The 13,624-nt window shown below is 44.5% G+C and overlaps 1 protein-coding gene and 1 long non-coding RNA gene across 2 annotated transcripts in view; one reads left to right on the forward strand and one right to left on the reverse strand.

Moving 5' to 3' along the window:
• Window positions 1–227: 227 nt before the first annotated feature.
• LOC123345724 lies at window positions 228–5,115 on the reverse strand. The gene is made up of 3 exons (XR_006572858.1): window positions 4,860–5,115; window positions 3,999–4,195; window positions 228–264 (listed from the first exon to the last, which is right to left on the reverse strand). It is a non-coding gene; the product is annotated as an uncharacterized LOC123345724 (long non-coding RNA).
• Window positions 5,116–5,412: 297 nt separating this feature from the next.
• POGLUT3 (protein O-glucosyltransferase 3) overlaps window positions 5,413–13,624 on the forward strand; it is a 110,162-nt gene continuing 101,950 nt past the window's right edge. Inside the window, exon 1 of the mRNA XM_045018349.1 lies at window positions 5,413–5,531. Within this exon, the coding sequence (XP_044874284.1) occupies window positions 5,413–5,531 (119 nt within the window). The remainder of the gene's footprint in view (window positions 5,532–13,624) is intronic.

Genomic DNA, 13,624 nt, shown 5'->3' on the forward strand with positions numbered 1-13,624 from the left:
AGGCAGATCTTCCTTTTACAATTTCACTGTTAAAGTAGTACTGAGTGTCAGTGAATGCAATGAGTAATACTAAATGAACAGTATGGTAATAATAATTAAATAACTGCATTGACTTGTTTTGTTTAGGAGAATCCATCCTTAACATACAGGATTCTGAAGACTATCCACCTTCAAGATCACCATCATTTTCTATAGTTTCAGAGTTATTTGCCAATGATAGTGTTTCAGTCACATCATGTAGGTCACGTAGCCACAGTATATCACCTGTAGCAAAAAGAAAAAAAATTCTCCATCATCCAGAAACAACCATAGATAAATTTGTGATAAGAACTAGCAGATTACAAAAAAGAGGTAATTAATGAAAAAATTTCCCAATTTGTTTATGCAGTAAACTCTCCTTTCCATATGATTGAGAACTCACACTTCATTAATATGGTTCAGTCATTAAGACCAGGATACGGTCCACCCAACAGAGCAGATGTTGCAGGCAAATTGCTGGATAAAGTGTATGAAAGAGAAATTGAGCAGTGTGCAAAAGGTCTAGAGGGTAAAATTGTTAACCTGAATCTTGATGGGTGTAGCAATGTCCACAATGATCCTGTTGTATGTGCTTGTGTGACAACAGAAGAAGGGAATGTCTTCCTTACAGAAACAATTGATATATCAGGAAATGCACACACAGCAGAATACTTACAAGAAGCAGCAGTAAAAGCTATAACAAACTGTGAAAAAAAATTCAAATGTCTAGTATGCACAGACAATGCTGCAAATGTATTGAAGATGAGAAGAAATTTAGAAGAGAGTTCCAAGCTAATAACATACGGTTGCAGTGCTCATTTGATGCACCTCCTAGCCAAAGACTTCAGTGTTCCAGAAATAAAGGCTAATGTTGTTGAAATTGCAAAATACTTCCGTAACAACCACTTTGCAGCAGCTGCTCTGAAAAAAGTGGGAGGAACCAAGCTAATTCTCCCACAAGACGTGCAGTGGAACTCAGTAGTTGTTATATCCTTGGGGGCAGCCGGTTTAGGAAGAAATCACTTGAGGCCAGACAGCAGACAGCTAACAAAACTACCATTTTATTTACAGACTCAGAGAACTCACCCAGCCGGCTGAAGCTGGCTGAGCTATCCCCTAATAATCTAACTCAGTTACCATAGGAACCAAAAACCATGACAACCAAATACACAACAGTAGTGGACTGTTTTGAGCACTATATCAATAATTGGCCTAATCTGATGACAGTTTGTGGACAAAATCGTGAAAAAATAGATGGCACTATCATAGCAAAAGTTCTCAACATTGGGCTTAAGAGAAATTTTGAACACATGCTGAGTACTCTGAAGCCTATTTCTGTAGCCTTGAACAAAAGGCAGGGAAATAGCTGTTATACTGCTGACACTGTTGAAATTTGGAAGGAACTGAGTGAGATCTTAAAAAGAGAAATATGCAATGACAGAGTTAAATTACAAGCGTTAAAAAAAAACTGAATGGGACAAGCACTATCTCCAGCTCATTTTCTTGCAAATATTCTCTATACTTCGTACCAGAGCTTACACCTAGGCAAGACAAAGAAAGGGTGGGAGGGGAAACCAGTGAAGTGACTTGCCCTAGGTAATATAGTAGGTCAGTGGCAGATTCAGAAACCAAGCTCTCCCGGCTCCTAGTCCAGTGCCCTATCCTCTGAACCACACTGCCCTTTTCAGTGCATTCTATATCTTATTTGTGTTGTCTTGCCTATATAGATTGCAGGTTTCTCACAACAGGGCTGCTTCTTTGTGCATCTTATACAGTTTTGAGTACAGTACTCCTGGGGGAAATTCTGCATCACTGTGTGTGAACAGAATTCATTTCTTTGTTTTCCTGCAGAAAAATGACTTTTGACAGGGAAGCTGCAAGAGCAGTCACATGCCCCTCCCCAGCAGCGGAGGCAGGTTGGTTTGGGCACCTGGAGCAGCCAGAAGAGACATAAATCACTGCCGGCAGTGGAGGGGGGTTGGGCATGTGAAAGAAACACTCTGTCCCTCCTGCTCACTATGGCGACACTTAGTGTAGATGGTTCTGTCCCCTCAGGCAGAGCAGAATGTAGCAGCCTGTCAGCTTAGTAAATTGTTCCCATTGTTTTTGTGAATTCCCCCAAGAGTATAAAACAGATGTAAAAGTTTTAAGGCTTCTTTACATTGCCACAGTGGTATAAAACTGTAAAGCAATGGTCTCAAGTTGCAGTGGGGGAGGTCTAGGTTGGATATTAGGAAACACTATTTCAATAGGAGGGTGGTGAAACACTGGAATGGGTTACCTAGGGAGGTGGTGGAATCTCCAGCCTTAGAGGTTTTTAAGGCCTGGCTTGACAAAGCCTTGCGTGGGATGATTTAGTTGGTGTTGGTCCTGCACAGGGGACTGGGCTAGATGACCTCCTGAGGTCTCTTCCAAACCTAATATTCTATGAAAGGAGAGTAAGGCCTTATAAATGCTTATGGTTGTACTTTAGTGATTAGAACTGGTCTAAATTTTTGGACTGAAATAAATGTGCTCCATAAACTGTTTGCGACTCATCTTTCAGGTGATGGTCAGTAGTCACTATAAATTGTGAGTTTGATTTCCCAGCTGTCACTTGCTCTTCAATTGCCTATGATGCAACACTGAGTGCATGGCTGCATATATTTGTTGACTAATAACTAGAAATAAAGGGTCAAACCTAGCTACATTACTATTAGGCGAGGGGGTTTGGGAATTTCCTCTAGTGCTCCTCATGCCTAGTCTCCCTCTGTTGTAGTGTAGTTTAAATAAATTACCTAAATAAATGAAAGCAGCAGAGTGGATGTGATTTAAATCATGAGTTAGGAAGACTCAATTTAATCATGGATTTCTACATAAAAGTGCATTCTTGTTGGTTGTTATAACCTTAATACATATGCTTCACAACTCGAGATAGATTTTAGGTTTCATTTTTTAGAAGGTACACACTATACATTTTTAAGTGATTTATTTTGAAAACTTTTCAGATTAGTTTTACAGCTATATCAGAAAATGAATGATTGTTTGGTTATTTCATTTACCAAAGGTATTTAAGCAGATGTTTATGAAGTCATTGGGAGGTGAACTATCTCCAATTCAACAGGTTAATCATTAATATTTGGAGGATTTTCTTGCCATGTTGTATTAGGAGAAGAACATCACCAGACAGACATTAAAATTATTGTATTTAACTAAAACAACATTATGATTCTGGATTTTTTTCTTCAATAGCCCACATAATATTTTAACAAAAACAAGCATATGAATTTTTGAATTTAGTTAAACAGTCAACAAAAACAAACCTGATTTTACAAACACTGCTGTGCTGTGGGAGGGGTTAGCCTTGCTCATCCTTGAGAATATTTCATTAACTTGCTCATCCTTAAGAAAGGATTTCAAGTGGTAGCAATGCAAAAAGCCCAAGGGGTTGTTTACAGATGCAGAAATATTGGTAGGGAAATGTGCAGCAGTTGATTCTTGCAGCAACTGGCCCTGAGTTTTTGAAGAACTGTAGAATCTTGTCTGTTCCTGATGATCTAATTACTGTGTGAATTATCATGCAGATTAAGTACAGGCAAGTTTAATTAATTCCATGCAATAAATCATAGTGAAATGGGTCACAAAGTAAAGTATAAATATGACGCATCTTTCAATCTACACTGAATTTTTTTAAAACTTCTCCTTTTGTTTGAAATAAATCCTTCCAGTGCTGACCCAGGTCAATAACAATTTGATCTTACCCATTAAAAGACAAATTAATCACACTCACCCCTACACTTTAAGATAGGCCCATCATTTGAGTCTCACTTTATTACTATTATTTCAAATGCGTGCATTTTTCCTTTTGAAAACTGATGAGTGGAAACTGCATCCACACTTCTGCCTATGGCTACTGTGACTGTGCTGCAATTTAGCCCCAATTAAAAACCTTGATTTTCTTTTATCCTTTGGTTGAAATATTAAGGGTAATATATTCTTACCTTGATACATACAATGCTGGAGCATCAAAATAGTTTCTAACATTTGCTTCACAATAAGAGCCATCAGAAATTAGACCAGGACAAAAGTTATTTCTGTGTTATAATACTTAGCAATTAACAAGCCTGATTCTTCACTGCTTTGCAGCCTGTGAAATCACTCACACCTGTGCTGTGTCAAATGCTCCTGCCTACTTCCCCTGTAAATGGAAAATTCAGATTTAGTAGCATTTTACCCCCTCTTTATGCAGGTATCAATATTATTATTAGTGTTACTGTAGCAGGTAGAACTCCCCCACCAAGATGGGGGTCTGCTTTGCATCAGGCACCATACAATCATTCAGGCAGTGCGAGTGCTTAATTTGTAATGAAAAAGGTGCTGGGACTCAATTTTTTTTTAAAAACTTTCATAACTGACAAGCTCAGAAGTGCCAGGCTCAGCCCTGGCATAAATTAAGCATTGGTCACTGCCCCCAAAGAGTTTTCACTTTAAACAGAGAGCAGCAGGGGAAACAGAGGCCCCATGGTCACACAGCAGCCTAGATACAGAGCCAGGAATTAGAAGCAAGGTCTCCTGACTCCCCTTCCTACATTGGACCCCACTTGTCTCCCCTCTGTAAGTGATTACACAAAGTCCACATCTTCCCACTCCCTTACAGACATTAATTAAAAACCTCACAACACCACTGCGAGCCAGGGCTGAAGAAGTGGGTTTTTTACCCACAAAAGCTTATGCCCAAATAAATCTGTTAGTCTTTAAGGTGCTACCGGACTCCTTGTTTTTGTGGATACAGACTAACAGGGCTACTCCCTGATACTTGAGGGCTGATTTCTCATCCCCATTTTACAGGTAGGGTCACACACCCAAACAGGCCGGCTGCTGGTCACGCAGGGATTTGAAACGAGCTGAGCAGAGTGTGTGTCTCCGTAGCCCAGGGCTCCTCACTGCAGTGCTGGTCTCTCTCTCCAACAGGGTGTTTCCTGCAGCCCCCAGGGCCACCTGTTTCCAGCGCTGGCTCCCTCCCCTGGGATCTCTACCTCTCTCAAAAGATCAAACTTCCCCCCTCACCCAGGTCTTGACAAAGCCCCTCCAGCCAGGCGGCTCCTTCGCTGCCAAAGCCCGAACGCGCCTCAATGGCTCAGAGCAAATATTTGCCTCGCTCCCGGGTGACCTAAGGGACTCCGCCGCCTTGGGACAGGGCCCGCCCCTGCGCACACGCGATTGGTCCCGGCGCCCCGTTCGGCCTGTGGCGCCCCGCCGGGGTTAGCTCCGCGGGCTGTCACTCACGCAGGTGTTGGCCAGGGCCAGGCCCCCAGGTGCGGGCGGTGCCCGCTCCCGTGGGACTTGGCGCTTCCCGCAAGCGGGGCGGGGCAGGAGCTGAGGGGACAGAGCCGGTCCCCCAGCCCGTGCGCGGCGATGGCTGGAGCCCCGCGCGGGCTCGATCTCACCTTCCTCAGCGAGCAGGAAGCCCGGCAGATTTTCCAGGTGCTGGAGCGGGACGCGGAGCTGAAAAGGGCCGAGAAGGACCGGATCAGGTAGGAGGCGTCGATCCTGACCCCGGTGGGCTCCTGCCTCGCTCGCTGGGACGGCAGAGGCAGCGCTCCCGAGCCCCCCTCACCCCGTCCTGCCTCCCCGCGGCCGCTGCTGCCCCGCCGCGCTGGCGAGCCAGGCTGGGCTGTTTGGAGCGTGTCAGACCCGCGAGCCCCGCGAACAGCGGCCCTGGCTCCCCCAGGCTGGGTGCACGGCGGCGGGTGTGTGCGTGGGTGGCCCCCATGGGCTGGGTGGGTGCAGGGCAGGGTGTTAGGCCGTATTTGTTTGTGGGTGTGTCGGCGGGAGGAGGGGGGGGTGCAGCTCCCCTGCCCAGCTAGTGGCCCCCCAAAGCCGGCACGTTAGCGGGAGGCAGGATTTGGGAGCAGCCTTAGAGACACAGCTACGGGCTGGGTAAGAAGCGTGTGTGTCTGTGGCGAGTGGGGCACTGAGGGCTCTGCCGGGCCTCCCCCCCTCCCAGCAGGGGAGGCTGTTCTGTCACCTCACCTGTCAGTGACAGAGGGTGTTGGCTGAAGGTTGATTCCTGCCGGAGCGAGGATGGCATGAATACTTGATAAGGGCTGTAAGGAAATGATCCATGTCCCTGTGACAGTCTCAGGCACATACCACATTGACTCTTGGCACCTCTCCAAAACCAAAGTAGAGGCCTCCACTGATCGAAACAGGTAATAAGGCGATTTGCCACTAGGTCACCTGTTTGATTTCATCCCAGGTCAGTGATGGCCATGGGTGACTTAGTGACCGAGGTGAAATAACTGGGTGGCCTTAGTCCAGTTCCTAATGGACAGGTGTATACATCCCATAACCACCAACACTGGTTACTTGTTGCCAGTGAAAGCAGCGACCAAGCACTGAACAGAAATAGCTGGTGATCCTCCAGGTCAGATTTGAGGTGCTGGTGAAATAGAGTTGGGAAGGCTGCCCTGAGTGCTGCACCTGTTCTCCAGGGTTCCCCCTCTGGCATCTTTCATGAGGGTGACATTCACTTAAAACTTTAAAAGGAAGGCAAAGGTCATCTGAAATGAAGCACCTCAGCAGACTGGACTTGCCTGACATATTACAGGGGGCTTGGTTAAACACATGGGGGTAAATTCAGGACTGACTTATACACTGTGTAACCCCAGTGAAATCCAAGGCTTTCCTCTGAATGGGAGCTTGGTGTTTGCCTTTCTTCAGTCACTAGCTAGTTTCTGTGTGATTTGTCCTGTTATGATAAGATAGGGAGGGGAAGATTGGCCAGGCGTGACTGTTTGCAAGGCTGGAAACATTGTGAGGTAGAAATGTTGGCCAAGATTTTTGAAAATGGGCACCTAAAGTGAGGCTCCTAAGTCCACAATTAGGCATATAAATAAGCTTTTCAAAAGAACTGAGTACGCCTTTTGAATTCAATAGACTTACACCTACTACCAAGTCTGAATTTGGTCCTACATTTCTATATTTATGGTTCTGTTTTTCTCTTTATGCAAAGGCTATCCAGGTAAGCTTAACACGTAATGGGGTATTTCTACTGATAGATTGTTGAGCTGGAGGTCTACTTTTAAATTTCAGTTAAGTTAGCCTTAGAATGTAAGCTGAGCAGAAATAGCCTCTTGTGGTTAAGGCACTGGATTGGGATCTGGGTTAAGTTCTTGGCTCAGCCAGAGTCTTCCTGTGTGACCTTGGGCAAGTCACTTAATCTGTCTGTGCCTCAGTTTCCTGTCTGAAAAATAATAATTCTTTCTAACACCATTTGTTTGCTTTACCTATTTAGATTGTAAGTGCTTCAGATAACAGTACAGGGGGCTATGATAAGGCTGTGTGTCTGTCATGGAAGTCATGGATTCTGTGATTTTCCGTGACCTCTGTGACTTCTGCAGTGGCTGGTGTAGCTGGCTCTGGGGCTACTTGGGCAGACCCTTAGGCCAGCAGCAGCAGCAATTTGGGTGTGGGATGGGGCTCAGGGCTGGGGTAGGGGGTTGGGGTGCGCAGGGGCACTTATCCTGAAAGTGGCCGGCATGTCCCTGCTGCTCCTAGGCGGAGGGGCCAGGGGGCTCTGCATGCTGCGGTTCCCGACCAATGGGAGCTGCGGAGCCAGTGCCTGGCCTTTCCTCCCTCTAATAGCTGCAGGGACATGGTGGCCACTTCCGAGGAGCTGGGTAGGGAGCCTGCTAGCCCCACCAAGCTTCCTGCCTTCCTCCCCACCCAGCACCAGCCGGGGTCCTGGGCCACACGCTGCTGCATGCTTCCTCCCCAGCACCCGTGGCGCACCCAGACTGCCCCCTCTCCCGAGCACCCGCAGCCACCCGGCTCAAGTTTTTGTTAGAGGTATATAGTACAAGTCATGGAAAGGTCATGAGTTGTGAGTTTTTGTTTAGTGCCCATGACCTGTCCATGACTTTTACTAAAAATACCCATGCGGGGGGCCATGGAGTCCATCTAGATTGTTTCCCTGTAGTGGGTTTTGTGAGGTAGAACTGCACAGGCCTGAGGTACCCACCCAACTAAATAGATCCACTGACCCTTTCGTAGGAGTGTGTTGAATGCAAGCTTCTCAAGGCAGGGAGCTGTTTGTGATACCCTTCATGTGATTATACAGTGCCACACACACTGAAAGTGCTATAGAAATAGTAAATTAGACATAATTAAACTTTTTTTTTTAATATGTTTCTAACGTGTTTGTGCCTGTGAAAAGACTGTCTTCATTGGTATAAGAACATAACATAAGAACGGCCATACCAGGTCAGACCAAAGGTCCATCTAGCCCAGTATCTGTCTACCGACAGTGGCCAATGCCAGGTGCCCCAGAGGGAGTGAACCTAACAGGCAATGATCAAGTGATCGCTCTCCTGCCATCCATCTCCATCCTCTGACGAACAGAGGCTAGGGACACCATTCTTACCCATCCTGGCTAATAGCCATTTATGGACTTAGCCACCATGAATTTATCCAGTCCCGTTTTAAACATTGTTATAGTCCTAGCCTTCACAACCTCCTCAGGTAAGGAGTTCCACAAGTTGACTGTGCGCTGCGTGAAGAAGAACTTCCTTTTATTTGTTTTAAACCTGCTGCCTATTAATTTCATTTGGTGACCCCTAGTTCTTGTATTATGGGAATAAGTAAATAACTTTTCCTTATCCACTTTCTCAACATCACTCATGATCTTATATACCTCTATCATATCCCCCCTTAGTCTTCTCTTTTCCAAGATGAAGAGTCCTAGCCTCTTTAATCTTTCCTCGTATGGGACCCTCTCTAACCCCCTAATCATTTTAGTTGCCCTTTTCTGAACCTTTTCTAGTGCTAGAATATCTTTTTTGAGGTGAGGAGACCACATCTGTACACAGTATTCGAGATGTGGGCGTACCATGGATTTATATAAGGGCAATAATATATTCTCAGTCTTATTCTCTATCCCCTTTTTAATGATTCCTAACATCCTGTTTGCTTTTTTGACCGCCTCTGCACACTGCGTGGACATCTTCAGAGAACTATCCATGATGACGCCAAGATCTTTTTCCTGACTCGTTGTAGCTAAATTAGCCCCCATCATGTTGTATGTATAGTTGGGGTTATTTTTTCCAATGTGCATTACTTTACATTTATCCACATTAAATTTCATTTGCCATTTTGTTGCCCAATCACTTAGTTTTGTGAGATCTTTTTGAAGTTCTTCACAATCTGCTTTGGTCTTAACTATCTTGAGTAGTTTAGTATCATCTGCAAACTTTGCCACCTCACTGTTTACCCCTTTCTCCAGATCATTTATGAATAAATTAAATAGGATTGGTCCTAGGACTGACCCTTGGGGAACACCACTAGTTACCCCTCTCCATTCTGAGAATTTACCATTATTCCTACCCTTTGTTCCCTGTCCTTTAACCAGTTCTCAATCCATGAAAGGACCTTCCCTTTTATCCCATGACAGCTTAATTTATGTAAGATCCTTTGGTGAGGGACCTTGTCAAAGGCTTTCTGGAAATCTAAGTACACTACGTCCACCGGATCCCCCTTGTCCACATGTTTGTTGACTCCTTCAAAGAACTCTAATAGATTAGTAAGACACGATTTCCCTTTACAGAAACCATGTTGACTAATGTCATATCCTTTTTCAACTCCAGATTAATTCATAAAGGCCCATGGATTGTCTAGAAAGGTAGAGAGTTAGTGCACAGAAAATTGGGGTGTAAATCTATAGTGCACTAACTGGCCATGTGGATTCTGCTACCATACACTAAGAGTTCCCTTGTACGGTTTGACATACTCCTGAATGGGATCAGATTCTAGCCCCTTTGGGGCCGCACCCTAGAGTGCAGTCAGGTAAGGGATGGCATTATCTGGTAGCAGCAGCACCAAAGAGTGGAGCTAGGGGAAGGAGAGGTGGGGCTGTTGCCTTCTCCATTGAATGGCTACAGCAAGTCTGAGGTCAGGCCAGGCATACCCACAGGCTGCCTTTCCAGTCATCTCTGGAGCTAAAGAAAATTTGCTTCAAATTGTCTGAGCACAGCTCAGCCTCAGTACAGACAACAACTTCCACCAGTGGATTGGCACCAGGGGCCTAAGTGGAGAAAGCTAAGGCAGAGGGAGTGAGGAGATGGCCGGTGAGCCCTTTAAAAGAAGCAGGGCTGTAACCTGGCAAGGTGGCAGCAGGCTCCCTGTTCATTTCCACAAGGACCAGGAAAGAAAAGCTTGGAGGAACAGCAGAGGATCCATGATGGGCAGGTATTGAATTTATTTAATAGGAAGAGCCCCAAATTGTTTAGGTAGTTGATTTTTATTTAGCTTAACAGACTCAAGGAGTGCAATCACTTTTTCTAATCCTTTAGTAAGGCACTGTGTCAAATCCTTAAGGCATTTTCCTGGCTCTCCTAAACCCTCTCCAAATTAGCAGCATCCTTCTTGAATTGTGGGCACCAGAACTGGACACCGTATTCCAGCAGCCGTTGTACCAGTGCCAGATACAGAGAGGGAAAAAAACCTCTGTACTCCTACTCAAGATTCCCCTGTTTATGCATCCATGGATAGGATTAACCCTTTTGACCACCGTGTCACACTGGTAGCTCCTATTCAGCACATTAGCCACTATGACCCCCAAATCTTTTTCAGTTACTGCTTCCCAGGATAGAGTCCCCCATCCTGTAAATTAGTCTATATTTTTGTTCCTAGATGTATACATTTAGCATATTAAAACAGATATTGTTTGCTTGCACCCATTTTATCAAACAATCCCGATTGCTCTGTATCAGTGACCTGTCCTCTTTTTTATTTACCACTCCCCCAATTTTTGTATCATTTGCAAATGTTATCAGTAATGTTTCTCTGTTTTCTTCAATTTCTAATATTGATAAAAATGTTAAATAGCATAGGGCCAAGAACTCATGCCTGCAGGACCCCACTGGAAACGCACCTGCTTGAGGATTATTCCCAGTTTACAGTTACATTTTGAGATCTATCAGTTAGCCAGTTTTGAATCCATTTAATGTGTGCCATGTCGATTTTACATTGTTCTAGTTTGTTAATCAAAATGTTGTGCAGTACAAACGCCTTAGAGAAGCCTAAGTATATTACATCAATATTATTACTTTTATCAACCAAACTTGTAACTTTTATTAAAAAAATCAAGTAAGTTTGACAGGATCTATTTTCCATAAACCCCATGTTGATTTACATTAATTATATCACCTTCCTTTAATTCTTGGGTCCTGTATCAGTGCTCCCTTTTCTTGCCCAGGATCGATATTAGACTAACAGACCTATTATTACCCATTTATCCTTTCTAAATATTGGCACAAAATTAGCTTTTTTTCCAGTCTTCTCGAACTTCCCCAGTGTTGCAAGATGTATTAAATATCAACATTAACAGTCCAGTGAGTTCCCCAGGCAGCTCTTTTAAAACTCTTGGTTGCAAGTTATCTGGAGCTGCTGACTTTAAAATATCTAACTTTAGTAGCTGCTGTTTGACATCTTCCTGAGATAATAGAGGAAAGGAAAGAGTGTTGTATAATGAGACTTTATCTGTTTCCCCAAATACATACCAGAAATATTTATTGAACACTTCTATTTTTTCTCCATTATTATTGATGATTCTACCATTTCCAGTATGATTTGGATTCTTTTTGTTCCTAATATACTTATATTCTGTATTGTCCTTAACTCTGCTGGCTATAGCTTTCTCCTTGTGTCCTTTTGCTTCCCTTACAAATGTTCTGCAATTCCTAGCTTCTGATTTATATTCATCACTATCAACTTCCCCTTTCTTCCATTTGTTTTTTTTAATATATATTATAGCTGCCTTCACTTACCCTCTAAACCAGGTTGGGTTTTTTAACCAGTATGGCCTTCTTCCTTGATTGTGGCTTTTTGGAGATCTAGTAGAGCAGTGGCTTTCGAACTTTTTTTCTGAGGGCCCAATTGAAGAAAATTGTTGATGTCTGTGACCCAGTAGAGCTGGGGATGAGGGGTTTGAGGTGTGGGAGGAGCTCAGGACTGGGGCAGAGGATTGCAGTGTGGGGGTAAGGGCTGCAGGGTGGGGCTGGGAATGAGGGGATCAGGGCTCTGGGCTGGGGGTGCAGACTCTTGGGTGGGGCCGGTGATGAGGGGTTTGAGGTACAGGAAGGGGTTCCAGGTTTGGGGGGTTTCAGGGCTGGGGCAGGGGATTGGGGCGCGGGGTTGGTTTGCAGACTTACCTCTGGAAGCTCCCGGTCAGTGGCACAGCTGGGGTGCACAGGTAGGCTTCCCACCTGTCCTGGCACCACGGACTGTGCTGCACCCTGGAAGCAGCCAGCAGCATGTCTGGCTCCTAGATGGAGGTCCACAAGCGGTTTTGCGCAACTCTCGCCTTCAGGCCAATGGGAGTGCAGAGCCGGTGCTCAGGGCAGGGGCAGCACGCGGAGCCCCATGGCCCTCCTGCCTAGAAGCCGAACCCACTGCTGGCCGCTTCCAGTGTGCAGCGTGGTGTCGGAACAGATAGGCACTAGCCTGCCTTAGCTGGGCAGCACCGCCGACAGTACTTTTAATGTCCTAGTCAGTGGTGCTGATCAGAGTGACCCAGTGCCTGACATGCCGCGACCCAGTACTCTCTCGTGACCCAAACTTTGAAAAACGGTGTAGTAGAGTGTTCTTAAACCGTTGTCATTTAGATTTTTCTGATTACTTTTTTTTTTCTCCCAGATTTGGCTTATAATTGTTTTCAGCTGTATGACATTTAAAGCACCAAGTGTATATATTACTGCATACAACAAGTGTTATATAAGTCACCTGCATGGAAGAGCAGGGACTTGCTTTGATTTCCCTAAGCGTGTTATCATTATCTACTGAGATGGTACTTGTTTATGAAAAGTCTTTTCTCATGATCCACTAAAAACTCATTAGACTGGAAGAATAGACATGTCTTGGTTACATACAAATCAAAACCACTACAAGGGACATTATTTAAGAGAGTCACTTCTAATCAGTCAGGTTATGTCAGTAGCTACATTCCTTTACCTACCATTTGGAATTTACACACCCATACAGCATACTTTAAAAGATTATAAACATTCTTCCTCTCAATTGCATCATGAACCTATAGTTGTTTTATTACTATATTGCTAGGTATTGTGAACATCTGGGTCAGAGGCAGTGTGATAACAAGTGCAGTACATCAGCCATTCTGCAGAGACTGATTTTTTTTCCCGTCCTGCAGCTCCTATAGTAATTTATACCTGTGCACAAACAGCACAAATTGGTTATGAAACATTACCAAATCACAATAGTAGCGTTGTACACCCATAATGCACTCTGCATAAAGGTAAATGACTGAACCAGGTTCAGGACAATTGAGAATCAGGCCCACTTTCTAGAGAGCAGCAGACAGCTGTGGCATTATAATGCCCTTAATGACCTGTCACTCAAGAACTTACATTTTCTAACCTATTCATAGATCCAGTAAAAAAGATACTCCAATTTCTGCCTTGTCTACTTGTTCCCTGATATCAACATGGCACAAACTAACATCTTCACAATAAGCTATGACTGACCACACAAGATAAAACCTGAAGAGCTCTGTGTGGCTTAAAAGCTTATCTCTCGCCAACAAGTTGGTCCAATGAAAGATATTACCTCA

Source organism: Mauremys mutica, chromosome 1 (genome assembly GCF_020497125.1).
Source record: "Mauremys mutica isolate MM-2020 ecotype Southern chromosome 1, ASM2049712v1, whole genome shotgun sequence".
NCBI classification, from domain to species: Eukaryota; Metazoa; Chordata; order Testudines; family Geoemydidae; genus Mauremys; species Mauremys mutica.